This window comes from Leptosomus discolor, chromosome 1 (genome assembly GCF_034619465.1).
Source record: "Leptosomus discolor isolate bLepDis1 chromosome 1, bLepDis1.hap2, whole genome shotgun sequence".
Lineage (NCBI taxonomy): Eukaryota > Metazoa > Chordata > Aves > Leptosomiformes > Leptosomidae > Leptosomus > Leptosomus discolor.
The window spans coordinates 72,812,198-72,827,577 of record NC_141391.1 but is presented as its reverse complement, the minus strand read 5'-3'; the positions used below and the strand labels follow the sequence as shown (position 1 = coordinate 72,827,577).

Here is a 15,380-nt window from a genome sequence, read left to right as displayed (position 1 = left end):
CTGCCCGGCAGCCAAACCTCCTGTAGGGAAAAACTCTTCTGTCCCCGGGGCCGGGCTCGATCGTTGCCGCTGAGCTGCAAACCCGCCCCTGCCGTCGCCCCCCCCGGTTTGGGCGGGCGGCCAGGGACCGCAGGGCCAGGCGGTGGGCTCGTGTCGCCGACACCACCCCCGATGCAGGGGGATGCTGGGGATAAAGGCCCGGCAGAGCCCCGCGGAGGGCTGGGGGAGCGCAGCTTGCCTGCACGGAGGGGGGAACGGCGAGGAGTACCGGGCAGCGCCCGCCGACGCGCCCCGCCCCCGGGTTACCGCCCTAAGAGCCGTCAAGGTCTCCGTTCCCCCACCGCGGCCCAGCTGTCCCGTGTGCCTCCAGACAAAAGCTTTCCAAGCGCGTTTCCCATTTTGGCTGTTCCGTCGGGTTTTGTGGCCAAACGGGCCACGCTCCCGCCGGCAGCCCGGACCTCCTCCTCGGAGGCAGCAGACCTGGGCGGGGAGGGGGGGGGAAGCGACAGGTTTGGGGCGTCACTCAGACACTCTCCGGGGCCGCCTGAGGACCCGACTGACGGAAACAAAACCGATTTCAAGCAGCCCGTCGCCCCGACCCCCGAGAGCAGCCCTATCCCCGGCGACGGGCCGCCCGCCTCCGCCGCCGGCCCTCCCCGTGCCGGGGGTAGCGCCGCCTGCTTCCCCCTCCGACCGCTGGGGGGCGCCAGCGCGCGGAGGCGCTGCCGGGGCGGCGGCGCAGCGGGCCGCTTCGTCTGTTGCCGGCGCGGGGCAGGCCGGGACGCCGGGGGGCGGGGCCGGCGCGTGCGCGGCGGGCGGCGGGGCGGGCTGGTGGGGGAGGCTTCTACCATATGCACGGGGCTGCGCGCGGGCGGCCGGGCAGCGCCGAGGCGGGGGACGAGCGCCGGGGCCGCCGCCATGGGCAAGAAGCAGAAGAACAAGAGCGAGGACAGGTAGGGCGGCGGCGATCTCTTCTCCTCGCCCTCCGGCTCCCCCAACCTTCCCCCGGGGTGCTTGACAGTCCACGGCGAGCGCCGGTGCCGCGGCGCTGAGTCAGGCCCTGCCGGGGTTCGCGGCCTCGTCGGAGGCGGCGGGCAGGTGGGGCTCGCCAGGCCCGGCCGGGTGGTGTCGGGGCGGAAGGGTCTGGTCGTGCCTGGAGCCCGCGGGAGCGGCACCGGCTGTGGGTGCGGGCCCGACCGGCGCTGGAGGCCTGAAGAAGCGGCGGCCGTGGGGGACGGGTGGGTGCCCCGCGGGCGGCGGTGCGGAGGGAGGGAGGGGAGGCCGGTGGCCACTGAGGCTGGCGTCGGCAGGAGAAACTCGGCCCTTGGCGCTGGAGCGGCCGCGTTGCTGCCGCCGCCGCCTTGGCGCTCCCTTGGAAAGGCGCTTCCCTGAGCCTCGCCCGGGGTTTCGGGGAGTCTGTCCGGGAACGGGCGGTGACGGGCGGCCGCTGGTGCTGAGCGCGGGTCTCGATTGTCAGCTAAAAATAGTTGCTCGCTTCAGCTGCAGTGCCTGAGGTGGGCTTGGGTTTTTTGTTTTTTGTTTTGTTTTGTTTTGTTTTGTTTTTTAAGGGGAGGCAGTGCTATAGATCACGCTATAACTTAGTGATTTGTGCATGTGTAATAAATGCAGATGTTAGATATTTTAGTGATTGGAGGATCACCTCTACGGTTATGTCCATATCATCTTGGGTACTGCCCCATCTATGGACTTTTCTGTGTCTAAGAGATTCTTATAATGGCAGCTGTATTAACCATGTTGGAACGCTGACTGAATAATGTTGTGTATATATACACTAGCAGGAGAGAGCGTATTGTTACTTGTCACTGTAAAATAATAAATACAAAGGCAATCAATTTGGAGAGTGTTTTTTGTTGTTAATACTGACAAGGAGTTAAATGAAAACTGGCATCTTAAAATGTGTATGAACTAGAACCTACAACTTTTTGTTACCTAGACTGCTTATATTTTGTATAACCTTTTTTGTCTATCCGTTGAGTGTTTCTCTTATGAAAGTGCTCCCTATGATGGCTATTTCACAAAATATTATTTCCTCTCTAAGCATTTTGTACCATCTAGATGTATATTGCATTAAGATGTTGATGTTAGTGACTTAAGGTTGTTAACCCTTTACCAGCTTAAGGTGTGAACTATTTTATTTTCTCTGGTCCTTTCAGAATAACGAGTATTGTGCTCATGAGGTGTTTGACTCGTCTGACTATTTTTCCCCACACCTTTTGCCATACCATGTACGCTGCTCTGTAATGTCTATTGTTTCCAGCTTGTTTCATGGGCTGTATTTCACAGGTGTATCTTGGGAGAGCTCTGGAGAGGAGATGAGTCAAGTGTGACTTGAGAAAGGAGAGGGAAGGGTTGGATCTTTGTGCTCTAAAGGAAAGAAGGGCTAGTGCTCGTCTCTGTGCCTGGTCTGGTACGTGCCAGAATTGTGCAGAAGCCTTCGGGTACTGAAGCGGTGCTGCTCGGGGCCCTTCCAGTGACAGCGGCTGGTGTGCAGGGGACTCTCTGAAAGTCTTGGTGCCTACTGGATACCCTGTTCTCTTCATGTATCTCTGCCTGTATTTCTGTGTGTCTGTAAATTACTGAGCGTGGGCCTCTCTTGGGCGCTATGCACAAAATCTCATTTATGTCTAAAAATGGAGACATACCTTAAAAGAGGGGCCAGGAATTTATTGTTAGAATAACTGGAATCTTAAGAACCGATGGTTATTCATTCAGACCTAATTGTTACCAAAAAAAAAATCAATAATGAAGCTAAGGTAGTTACACTCACCTTCTCACTGCTGCTGAGAGTCCTAAGGTCGGTGGTTTCATCCTGGTGGTGGTGAGCTGTTACGGTGAGTTGTCAGCATCAGGTTGTCCCTCATGAGGAGTGATGTGATGGTTCGTGTTGATGGTTTCATCTTCCTCACTCTAGGATCCACCTGAGTTCGTTTTTACATGCTTGCTAATGCTTGTATGCCTTTGCTCTTCATTGGTTTGCAGGTCTGTGTTACATCCAAATATATAAAAGGCGCTGTGTGTTAGATACTATTTCTTTCTTGTTTGTTACCCCTAAACCCAGTTTTGTCCAGGTCTGCACTTCTCTTAGCTAGCTGCTGGTGAGCTGTGGGGTGTCCAGTGCTGAGCCCTGTCTGAGCCATCTGTTTATCCCATGCCTGCGCTCCTCTCTGCTGCATCCTCTGTCTCCACTTCTCAAGGCCTCTGCTACCGTACCAGCCCTGTGTTTGACTACACTACATCATTGTTGTGCAGTTGTGAATATCTCATTCTGTGCAGAGTAACTGCTTGTTACTGCTGTCTGTGTGAAACTATGGTTGCAGCATGTCTGGATGGACAAAAGTAGAACCAATTAGGCATAGGCACCTGGTCAGTTAGGGGAATTGCTGTCACTGCTAAACAGTTGCAGGGAGGTCAAGAAAAGTTCAGCCAAAGTAAGCCTGACAGGCTTTAGTCCCAAGGCCTTGCAAACGCAGTGCAGAGCTTACAGACTGCTACTAGGAGTGGCCATACTGTGTTACAGGGCTTACAGGGTTGTGTGGCAGTGGCAGGGCTGATGTGGAAGAAGATTTCAAACAGGTATGTGTTTGACAAGCAGGGCAGGATGGTCAGACTGGGTGTATTTTACAGCAGGGAGTCTGAGGCGATGGCAGTGAGGGTGGACCTGGAAAGCCAACAACTACATTGCAGATATAATCCCTTACATCCCTGTTGGCTGCAGCTCACGGGCGTAACTTGCAGCGCAGGGGAAGCATGCAGGGAGATGCAGGTGGCATGTCTGTGTTGTGAATATTGGTTTGAGAATTGATGTGACAGGAAGGAGACTTTCTGCTTGTCTTCTGACATACTGAGACAAGTCACAGAAGGTACAAGTCATCTTTACTCTGCTTTTCTCCCCTCACCCCCGTAGCTTTGACTTCTGTTGTGTAGTTTCGTCCTCCCTTGTTTCTGCTGAGTACAGTAGAGGTCTGTCATAGTTTAACCCCAGCTGGCAACTAAGCACCACACAGCCACTTGCTCGCTCCTCCCCCCTCCTAATGGGATGGAGAGGAGAACTGGGGGGAAAAAAAAGTAAAACTTGTGGGTCGAGATAAGAACAGATTAGTAACTAAAATACAATCTAATAATAATAGTTGTAATGAAAAGGAATATAACAAAAGGAGAGAGAAATAAAACCCAAGAAAAGACAAGTGATGCACCATGCAGTTGCTCACCACCCGCTGACCGATGCCCGAGCAGCAATCTGCCCCTCCCGGCCAACTCCCCCCAGTTTACATACCGAGCATGACATTCTATGGTATGGGATATCCCTTTGGCTAGTTTGGGTCAACTGTCCTGGCTATTCTCCTTCCTAGCTTCTTGTGCACCTCCTCGCTGGCAGAACATGGGAAACTGAAAAATCCTTAACCTAAGATAAGCACTGCTTAGCAACAGCTAAAACATCAGTGTGTTATCAGCATTATTCTCACACTAAGTCCAAAACAAAGCACTGTACCAGCTGCTAGGAAAAAAATTAACTCTATCCCAGCCGAAACCAGGAGAAGGTCATATGGGTGAGTATTGATAGATGCTTGGGAAGTCTGCTGGTAAATGAGGGTGAGGATGAATTTTGTCATGGGAAACAGTGTGTAAGTACGTAGGGGCAAGACCCTGAGTGAGGTGATAGCTATGGTGAGCAGGGAAAGAGTGGGAATGTGGGACTGTTGCCTGTTATGAGTACAGGTTGCTACCTTGAACAGATATGCCTACGAATCTGTTTCTGCTATACTGGCACCTCTGTTATGCTCCTCTGGAGCTCTGTTATTGACTGCTGTCATTGCTTGATTGCTGTGCATCTGTCAGTAAAGAACATATTTATCGAGAATGGTCAGATACATGGTTGCTGTAGGACAGACTCGGTGTGGTGTGTTAGAGAGGTGCATTATAAAGGTGGAGAGTGTCTTGGGTCATAAATAGCTCCTAAGCCACATGGAAGTTGCTTTAATTGTTTCCTCTTTGGAATTTTTATGATTGTGTGGATCACTCAGGTTCAAATGAAATTTTATAGCAAATCTTTCAATAAAAATGGGATATCTGAATTTTCAGGCTCTCCTGATGGGAGAGTAGGTGTTCCGATGTGTAGTCTAGCTCCTCCTGGGAGTGACGTGTTACGCTTTCGTTCTTGGATAGAGCTGTGATGGCAGAAGGTGTACGTTAAGGTTCTACCCTGCTGTCTTTGTGAATTTAGTATAGGATTTTTTTAAAAAGAAATGTGTGGGAAGAAAGTCTCTTGTAAACTACGTAACTGCACTTGGAATTCAAGCCTCAGACTGCTGCTGTAGATTTCCAAGTCAAGCGTGTTATATGCTGTGTGTTACAAATTATTTCCTGCCTGGAATATGGGTCTTTCACCATGATGGTGTTAGCTTTTCATGTGTTTTTCCTCTTCTCCAGTCATCTTCCTCTTTTGTTAGTAGTTTTCCTTAGTTTCCAGTAGGTAGTCTTTAGATGTGTTTATTCTTGTGCCCTTTAATATTGTGAACTGTTGCCTGGGCATACCACTCTGATCATTCATGCCTATTGCTTTAGAAGTTACAGGTGCCAGCTGTGATTCTGCGGCCAAGAGTGAACACTGCTGCTAAAATAAGACTTACAGTGCTGTTGCTGATGCTATATATTGCTTTATCTTCTGCAAATTAAATTGCTGGCATTGTCTACTAGTCATTCTATTTGGCTCTCTTTTTATTAGTGTGTTGAGTAGAATCTTAATGAAAGTTTTGTCAAGGCTAGAAAGCCTACAGACACCTGTAGTTCAGAAACATTCTGTACACTAGAAAATTTACAATAACTGTCTCTTATCTGCTTCTCAAAAATATTCCCACAATCAAAGGTTTCTGCAGTTCCCTCAAGGAGAACAGCTGCTAAACCCTTGAAATCCCTGTTTTGCAAATCTCATCTGGAAGGTGCCAGGGTTTTGTACTGAAAGATGGAGTGAAAAAATGCAAAATAATTTCTCCCTTACAGAAACTTTTTGGCCTGTTCCGTGCAAATGTATGTTTCTGTTCCCCCCCCACCTATAGTTTTTAACTTAGGCATTTCATGTTTATAAGAAAACTCTTTTTAGACATTTGTTGTATTTTTTTTTTTTTAGCAAAGCATCATTGTAAAAAGACTGTAAGGATCTTCAGGTATTTGCAGTAATGGCAACATAAACCCAAAAGCACTGCAGTACACTAAGTAGATTGTTAGAAGCAGCTTTTCTTGTCAAAATCTTAATTCTCTTTGTGTTGCCTTCATGAAGGCACCTAAACCTGATGTATAACTACTGTTTATGACAAATATGGAAATAGTACACTGCAAGCCAGCAGGAATTGCAGAAACTGTTCTTTTAGTTCTCTGAAGAGCTCTGTAAAGCCTCGCTCAGAATAGAGACGTCTATGGTAAGTTAAACTTTGCTGTTGATGTTGACTCTTGTAGTATCAAGACAGACAAGCTGACAGGTCTACATACCTTTGCCAGTTTTAACTGCAGTAGGCTGTTGTGTTTTTCTGAGACTGGGCTCATGTGCGTTGCTGTACATTTGTTCTATGCTGTTCATCACTTAAAAGCTGCCTAGGAGTGAAAGTTACAGTTCTGGACAAAATCTCCAGTTTAGTAACTTTTAATGCTTGCGTAGTATTCCTTTTCCTCCTCCCTCTGACTCCCTCCACAAAAATAGTCACCTAGACTGGTAGAGGAAATAATTTTTCTGCACACAAATTTTGTGTGCACATAATTAATTCAATCATTAAGTTTGGGTTGCTAAAAAAGTATGGTGTGGCCTGGTGGGTCTTCTGGTCTGAAAGCAGTTGGTATCTTACAGAAGATGTGTGTTTTGATGATCCTGGTGTTTGTGGCACCGATGACTTAGTCCTCCTGTATGTCAATTTTCTTTTTTTCCTTTTACAATAGTCTAAGGGAGATTTTGAACATGAATCTGCTATCTTAACACTGATATATGTTACTTAAGGTACATGCTGTAAGATGAAGTGTTGGTTTTAATTATAGTTAATGTGGATGAGCATCCTTTTCAGGATTATAGACAATCTAAAGTGCATTTCACAAATGGTATTTTTCTGATGTATTTTGACTTTATACAATGAGAAATAGATAGGATGTGAAAGATGTGAAACACTGGACTGGGAGGTAGTTTCTGTCATCTTTGCACTTAAAGAACCAAAAGCCAAAAGAACTAGTTGAGGGCGGACTGAATGCTAGTTCTTTACTTCGTGTTTCATATTCTGTGCTTTTAGTCATCTTGTTCTCTTGAGACTTAAACCAAACCTTGAAGACCTGGTTTCTTACAGAGCTCTGTGTTGCCAGCTACTAGCCACAACAGAAACTTCTTATCTTGAAGTTTTGCTGTATCTTTGTTTTAAATGGGAATTTTAGGTTGTGGGGAGCTTTTTTTTTCTTTTTTTAAAAAAAAATCTGGGTTGTATAGAGAAGACTTTCTGTTTTTCTAGAATCTGTTGGGATTAAAAGTTATGTTTTCTATGTTTTTTTCAGAAGGTTTTGCTTAGCTGATAGTTATTCCATTTTTCTTTTTCCCCAGCCAGACTTGAAAGAGGAGGCATGACTCTTTGATATTAAAAATGGAATCGTTGTCTTGGGAGCCTGAATAAAAAGCAATTACCCTTTTAGTCAAATTTCACTTCCTTGCTGTCTCATATAATTAGGTGGCTTCACCAGCTTCCTTCGTCTTACTAGGGAAAAATAGCTAAGGTGTAGTTTCACATCACGCTTAATTCAGTTGAGCTGTCAGACGTTTCAAACATTGTGGTCTTACTCTTGCTGTCCCCAACTGCTCCCATTGTGTTGGATTCGGTGCTTACGTGCTCCCAGTACAACTCAGGTGTGTGATTTGATCTGCCCCCCAAAGAGTGTTTTCTGCAAGGACTGGTGGCTGCAGGATTGCCTGAGCTGATGAGAGGGGAAAGCGCGGCTGGGAATGGGGAAGGAAGTCACCTCTCCCCTCCCCTGCCCCATAGTTTGAGGAAAAGGCAAGGGGAGGATGGCCTTTTTCTGGGGCTGTGACTTTTTTTTTTTTTAAAGCACTGTCAGCTGCAGTGGTGGGGTGGATAGCTGATGCTCATGTGGACACACCTTCACTTCTTGGGCTGAGGAAGGAGTGCAGTTCACTCTTTCCTGAATTTCAAACAGTCTCAGGCATATGTAATTTAAATGTTTTCAGCAGGAAAAACAAGGTGGCTGATTAATTTGTGGTGTTCGTGTTCTTTGATAGTTAAGAATGAGAAAAAGGCCAGGGCTTTGTTTTCATGTTTTGAATAGCCTTGCTGAGCCAGCAGATGCTCGCATTTTCAATTTCATAACGCACTTAAAGAACAAGTTGGTGGTGCGTGGCTTTGAACAATTAAATAATTACTTCCAAAGTGGTTTATGTTCTGTAGTTTTTAAACCAGTTGCTCTAAAAGAACTTTTTTTTGGAAGAGAGAATGCCAATTTATCTTAATACCTACAAGTGAAAACAACTACAAATGTGCCATTCAGCATTGGTAGCTTGCTAATTTTGGATAAGCATGTATTTAGAAATGCATCCTTATTACCGGGCTTACGACCCACATATACAGAGGATGGTTAAGGTGCTCTAGGGGAGTAACGGTAAAGACATGTCTAAAAGTATTAGTTTTACTTGGTCTAAAACTATTGCAAAACCAAACATATGAAAACAGATGGTTTAGCTTCTTTTCAGTCTTTTTGAAGATAAAGGGCTGCTTTTTTGAAGCAGAAGAAAATGACTTAATGACAGTGGTGTGCCTTTGAAGGTGGTTAGTAGAGCTGGTGTCATGTAAATGATGAAATATCTCCAAACTTGCCTCAGCAAAAATGAGCCTTCTGATTATGCAGGAATGTGGGCAGTGAGTTCGCAGGAGTGATGCAACTTTCTTGCTGCATTGACTTACTGACTCTTCTGCCCCATGGACATGAATGGGTTTCGGCTTTTTACTCTGTGTTTAATTGTGCAACACTTTCTGATTTGAAATTAATCTTTACAGAGACAGCTTAAAATCAGTCATTTTTAGTGTAATTTGACTTAGCTTGTTATCTCAACTGTAAGAGGAAGGCAAGCTTTAGTAATCTTACTTGTGTCTGTCAGTGCAGTGGATCAAAAACTACTTATAATCTTTGAGTCTACATGTACCCCTTAGTTTTTTGTCAGGAGAGTGTTGTCTCACTAATGTTTGCAAACTGGATGTTGGAATTCCGGTTAGTTAAGGGCTTGTTCTCGTTTTAAGCTGAATTCTTCCATTTCATTTCTGCAACTTCATTTAACTAATTTCAATACAGTCAAATTGACGTAAATGAGGGCAACTCAGCTCCTTTGTATACTGCTAATTAATCCTGTTGCTCCACACTTTCGGTTCACATATGGATTAATAGTTTGTTTCGCTCTGTATCTTACGGCTGCCTAGTCAGGATGCCATCACATGTAGCCGCGCGGTGCGTGTTTATAATGAAGTTTTCCCCTGTGTTTGGGGATATAGATTGTAAGAACCATAACAAGTGTACTCAAAGTCGTCATTGTGTGTGGCCTTGGGAAGGAGCACGAGAAAAACATGCATGTTTGCTGGTGGTCTTGCTAATATCATATGCTTATCAGTTATCAGGGAGCATCTGTGCTGTTGGTGTCAGTTTGCTTGCAAGGCTGTCCTTCACTAGAACCTGCATGGAAAGCTGGAGGAGCTTGTTTGGCAAGGAAGGGCACTTAAGTGTTTCAGCTGCAGAACTTCACTGAGCAAAGAAAAATGCTAAAAGTCTGTTGACTCTTATTTGGATAGCTGTAGTCCTGTCTTCCATGCATTTGGCCTTATTTTCTGGGGCAATGCCCAGGAATTCTTTCAAGTTTCTATGCCTAGATTTGTCTGTTACAGAGATGATACTGCATGCAGTATCTGTCCTTAGTATGGAAGCTTCACACTATGAATCTCTAGTGATGAATATATGAATTGTGCTAGTACTTGGAGTAATTTTTTTAACCTACCATGTAAGAGAGACGTGATAAATAATTAAAATGTACTTGTAACTGTTCTGAAATATTTTGTTAGGAAGCTCTGGTGGTTTTTATCTTATTTCAGAATTGTGAATGTAAATCTTGATTTGGAGCTTGACAACTTCTGTTCTGGTGAGATGTGCACTAATTAACACCTGTAATATCCTAGACTGCAAAAGGAAAGGTAAACTTCAAACTTCAAAAATACACCTTGCTAATTGTGCGCAAGTGTTGGAGATCATGAAGCTTTACAATTTAAATGTTTGTAAGCAAAATGGCAAAGTGTGCCCTTAAAAGACTAAAGCAAACCCTAGCATATGGAAGCTAGGATTAATGTAAGCATGAACATCTGTAGCTCGTGTTAGGGTGAACTCTGGCCTCATGATGGCTTCCACAGGGAGTTTCTAGGTTCTGGCTGTTGCAGGCCATTGCATCAGGAAAAGAACTTGCTCCAAAGCTGTGCTCGTTTCTAATGTTTTAAAACAACACCTTCACCCCCTGCCAAAAAAAAAAAAAACCAAAAAAAACCAAAACCAAAACAAAGCCCCACACCTTAAGGTATGTGCTGGGTTTAGTAAATTTTTTTTTTCAGCAGATACTATGTAATAGCTGAGGGTTTGTTTGTTTTTTTTGTTTGGTGGGTTTTTTAACTGGGTTTTAGTCTCAAATATTGTTTCCTTGCCATTCTGTTTTTTTTCTATGGACTATGTATCTATGAGTCACGAGGGTTTTTCCACTTTTCTGACTCAATAGCTTGCAACTGTGTGGGATCTTATAAGTAGGAGAGCTACTGTCTGTCTTTTTACATCTGACTGAGCAGCGGTAGGTAACAGCCCTTCATTTATTTCCTAACTCTGCTTAATATTCACACTGAAAATGTTTGATACTTTCTTTTATAGGCAGGATTTGGGATTGTAGCTTTATCTGTCACTGGTTTTGCTTAACATGTAACACAAGTAGCTTAGGTTGTGGAGTGACACTTTCTGTTACTGGCCTGATTTGATGCTTTGATTGCCTGAGAGATGATGTTGAATTTCCTTTGTTGCCCATGCCTGTCTTAAAAATCTCCAGACACTTACTTGGGATGATCTGGGTATATCTAATCTTGGTTTGGTACAGAATGGTGTGGTAGCACAACATTTAACTAGTGGCCCCGTGAATATTCAGGAAGCTATTAATAAGTGTCTTTCCCTATGTGATGCAGCTTTTCAGTAGTCTATGCAGACAACTTGTAGTGGAACTGTTTTCGGCAACAGATGTTTTCTTAATATCATTTCTAGGGCAGTAAGGTAAATGTTTTTCATTATAAAGTGTGTGAATATTTCTACATGCAAGTTTTAAAGTGCTTTGGAGTATTTGGAAGTCTTATATTGCTGTCATCCTGTTTAAATGGCAAAAGGCAGTGAAACTGCCTAACGGAAATGTAGAGTGCTTTTTTTTTTTGATCAGTGATGTAATTCTAAAGAAAAATAGTTTTGCTTGATATCTGAAATGTGGTGATCTCTGCATACTTGATATTGACTACTGCTGTCTCCTTTAATTAGCATGACTGCTGTGTCTTCTCTCACTGCGTAGTTTTGCCCTGTATTAGGCACAGACCTGCAGGGAAAGACAGTGATGTCTGCAGCCGTTTAATGTTTTGAAAATTGCTTGTTTAGGTTTGAGTGAAGTACACGCACCTAACTCTTGCTGTAATTTACTGCACTGAGATGCTGTTTTAGCAATATCAGAACCCTTTTCATGTCTGGCAGCAAAACAAGAGGCTGGAATCAAAAGCACGTGAATAAGAAAGGTGGTGGCTCAGGCTTCACTTCTGAAACGGAGACAAAAGAAAATCAGGGAAATAACCCCTTCTCAGCAGTGCAGTAGCACTTTGCTTTCACTTCCACACTTTCTAGACCTCCTTGAGCCTCTTGTGCTGGGGTTATCTCTGTGTGTGAACCTGATCAGCAGCAAGCCTCCTTTGAGTCCAACGCATTATGAGCTCGAATGGCCTAAGGCAGTGAGGCTGTGAAGTCTGTCTACGAAATCTTCATGCAAAAGCAATCGAAGCAAGACTTGAAAAGTTTCTGAGCATACTGGTGCTTTCAGGTTCCTCTATGAGGCACTCTTAGGGTCGGGGTTAGGACCCTTGTAAAGGCTGAGTGGAGGGGCTGTGTGGAGTCCTTTTGGAGGACATGGAGGAGGTTCCTGCAGGAGTGTTTGGGTTTCTGGAATGTGTTTGGGCTTTGCTTAAAGTTTACAGGAAAAAGTTCCTAGGCCTATCTTCCAATGCCAGTGGGAAAGAAGCTCTCCTGCTGTTTATCCAAGTGCGGTGAGTTCCTTATGACATAAGAATCTCCCAGGGAGGGGGAGGGCACCTTCTCAAATCTTCTTTTCAACTTTATTACAAAATACTAGTGGTTTTAAAAGGTAAGGAAATTCAAGGTCAGTAAGGGAATAAACTCTTAGTAATGGAAGCCAGTATTTGAATTCCTTGGCTTTCCAATGATGTTCTTGCTTTACAGTTCTTAAGAAGAATTATAACTGTATATGTTGCTATATATACAAGTGCATGCAGCCTGAATTTTACTTTTGACTTCATTGAGGCTGAGATGTTTGAAGCCTGCTGTGTCACTTCTTAGTAAATGGAAATGTAGTGGAAAGTATAGATTTCTTGGAAACCATTGACTGTTAAGCAGTGGAAGCCAAGGTTGGAAAGGCTCTTGTACTATATTTATGCCACTGTTGTGACAGCTAAACAGTCTTCATTATTATTCCTAAACTGTTCTTGCTGGTGGGTGTTAAAGCTTAGTGTCTGTGAATTAGGTTTTTTTCAGTGTTTCATTTGAGAGATTTTTTTTTTTTCCCCCAAAGTAGTTTTCTTCTTCAAGGTTCAGTTGAAGTGAGTTGATTTAAAAGCAAATAAACCCGCACCCCCTTAAAGCCTGTCTCCTGGAAAACATAAGGTGTCGTAAGCATCCTCTTTGCTAGTAGCATAAGAACCATGTGTGTTATGTTTGGACATAACTTTCTGCGAAGTTGCAATGTGAAAATCAGCCTTGAGAATATCCATGTAAAATATAAGCTGCTTCAAGGCTTGGGTCTCTGATATCTGTACAACCATATGGTTGAGATCCTGTAGGACTGGGAGCGGTACAGCCATGGGAGTGGTAGTGCAGCTTATATTTTGGTCTCTTCAAACTATTTCAAGCTTGGATTTGACTCAGATCTTCTCTATTAACTCATAGGGTAGAAGTAAGCAAGTGTGCTTCGGAAACTGGTAAGCTGCACTTAATGCAAAAAGAAACATGAGGGCCTGTGTGTGGGCCTAGGTGTAATATGGTTAGCCTGGTGTTAGGGCTTTGGCTCGGGGTGTAGAGGTGATTGCTGACAGTTTTATTTCAGCTGTCTATGCTGCCCCCGTGCACAGCCAGTTAAACTGCTTATAAAAACAGCTCTTAAAATTACTGAAATCAAGTCAGCAATTCTTAAGGTGGAAATGGCCAAAAAGTTTATTCTTTCCTCTTGGGGGAGGTGGGGATTGGTTTAGAAATCTTGCATTAGCTATTTGAAGGTTACATTTCTCAAAGAAATATATTATCATGTCAGCACATAAGAAGTATTACTCAGTATAGTTAAGGTGTGGTTTTTCTTCTCTTGACTAAAAGTAAGTATCTCTGGTAACAGAGATGCTGTACAGTGAAGTGCTTCGTTGTGCTGCTTTTTATTTGGTTTGTTCAGTCTATATTTGAGGTCTTAAAACTACAAATAACCAATTTTGGCCTTTAAAAAAATGGAAGCGCATTGTTGCTTACTTGTGCTGTCGTCACATACAGATAGTATTTGGTGACTTGCTTGTGCCCAGCATTTAGGATAAAATGGGTTTGAATGTCAGCATTGACTTGAACTTGTAAAATGATTCTCTCAGCCCTCTCCTTTTGCAAAGGGAAATACAGCTTAGACTTCCTGAATTTTAGAATCTTTAAAGGAATAATTAAGTACTTGGCTTTATTAATATTCAACTTCTGGGTTTGTAAATTGGCAAGGCTGGGGCTCTGGTAGTTTAGAATTGGGTGATGTCTTGGAGGTCCTGAATTTGGAAGAAATGTAATTCCTTTATTTTCTGGATATAGATTCAGGCATTTGGTGGGTCAGCCTTTGTCTGGCCGATTTGTCCTAAGTGGGCAGTAATAATTTATAGTGAAATTGTGAAACAGTTTTCTTCCTGTGTAGCTAAGAGGGAGTTGGACGAAATACTGATAGCACATTAATTAACTGTTTTTTGAAATTGGAACTGTGACAAAAGTAGCATCCTGGTATTTGCTACTTTAATAGACCATTTTTGGTCTGAGTTCCGAAGCTGTAAGTATGAAGCAGGGAATAGGCAAGTCTCCTCTTACAGTTGTATTGTGAGCATGGTTAGGTGGGAAAACCTCTGGACACTGGACCTGGTCTTTGTTCAATTCTTGTGGTACGAGTCAAGAAAGAAGTGCAACTTGTGCTTGGTTGCAGATGAGGTTATTTGTAGCAAGAAAAGAAAACGCTTTTGAAAGAGAAACTTGATATAATGATGTCTATTGAGGAAATATGTGTGTTTCAGATGCCTAGTGAAACTTGTGGCTTTCTTTAGGCTGGGGAGAGGTAATCGTAAGGCAAGCAGTGGAAATGATTGCTTGCCAACTGCGGTTTTTTCATGACCTGCTTTAGAGTCTGGCTCGGGGCTGAACTGTGTTCCTCCATGTGACTTCTTTTCTTGAAAGATAAGAATAAAACTTTTCAGTCTGATGGCAGACACAACTGTTATCACAAGCTGGAAGCTTGCTAAATAAAAATACGGTAGCTTTTTTGTTTGCTAAAGAGTGTTTAAGGGAGTAGATAAGTGCTTCTTAATAGAATGTCCTTGTTACTAGATTGCAGGGTTTCTTCTGTTTGTGCTTCATATTTGGACTTTCATGGTGGGGGCTGCTTTTCTATCCATGACACCTACTGTGATTTGAAGGGCTAAACAATTTATCTTTTGGAGGAACGAAGCGAAACAGTAGTTATGTTCTTCCAAGAAGTTTTATCAAATCTTGCATCTAAACATTTAAAGTCAGTGTTGCAAGAACTGAACCTGTTTTACTGTTCCACCTCCCCTCAAGCAGACAACGTGTGTGAAGCTTTTTCCTTTTCGTCCTACTGGGTGGAATAAGGTAATAGTGCTTAATGGTTTGTTAAATGTGGTTTTTGCCCCTGCAGTGCTTATGTTTTGTGATTTGGTTTTACATTTTGAAGCTTTTGTTTGTTTTATGCAGATGGCTTCTGCTTATGTAAACTTAACATTTGAACTCTTGATAACCCTGCTTTCCTTTTG

General features: G+C 43.8%; 1 protein-coding gene across 1 annotated transcript in view; it reads left to right on the top strand.

Moving 5' to 3' along the window:
* Nucleotides 1-882: 882 nt before the first annotated feature.
* Nucleotides 883-15,380, top strand: part of EIF5B (eukaryotic translation initiation factor 5B) — a 37,504-nt gene continuing 23,006 nt past the window's right edge. The window contains exon 1 of the mRNA XM_086477061.1: nt 883-953. Within this exon, the coding sequence (XP_086333187.1) occupies nt 919-953 (35 nt within the window). The 5' untranslated portion in view covers nt 883-918. The remainder of the gene's footprint in view (nt 954-15,380) is intronic.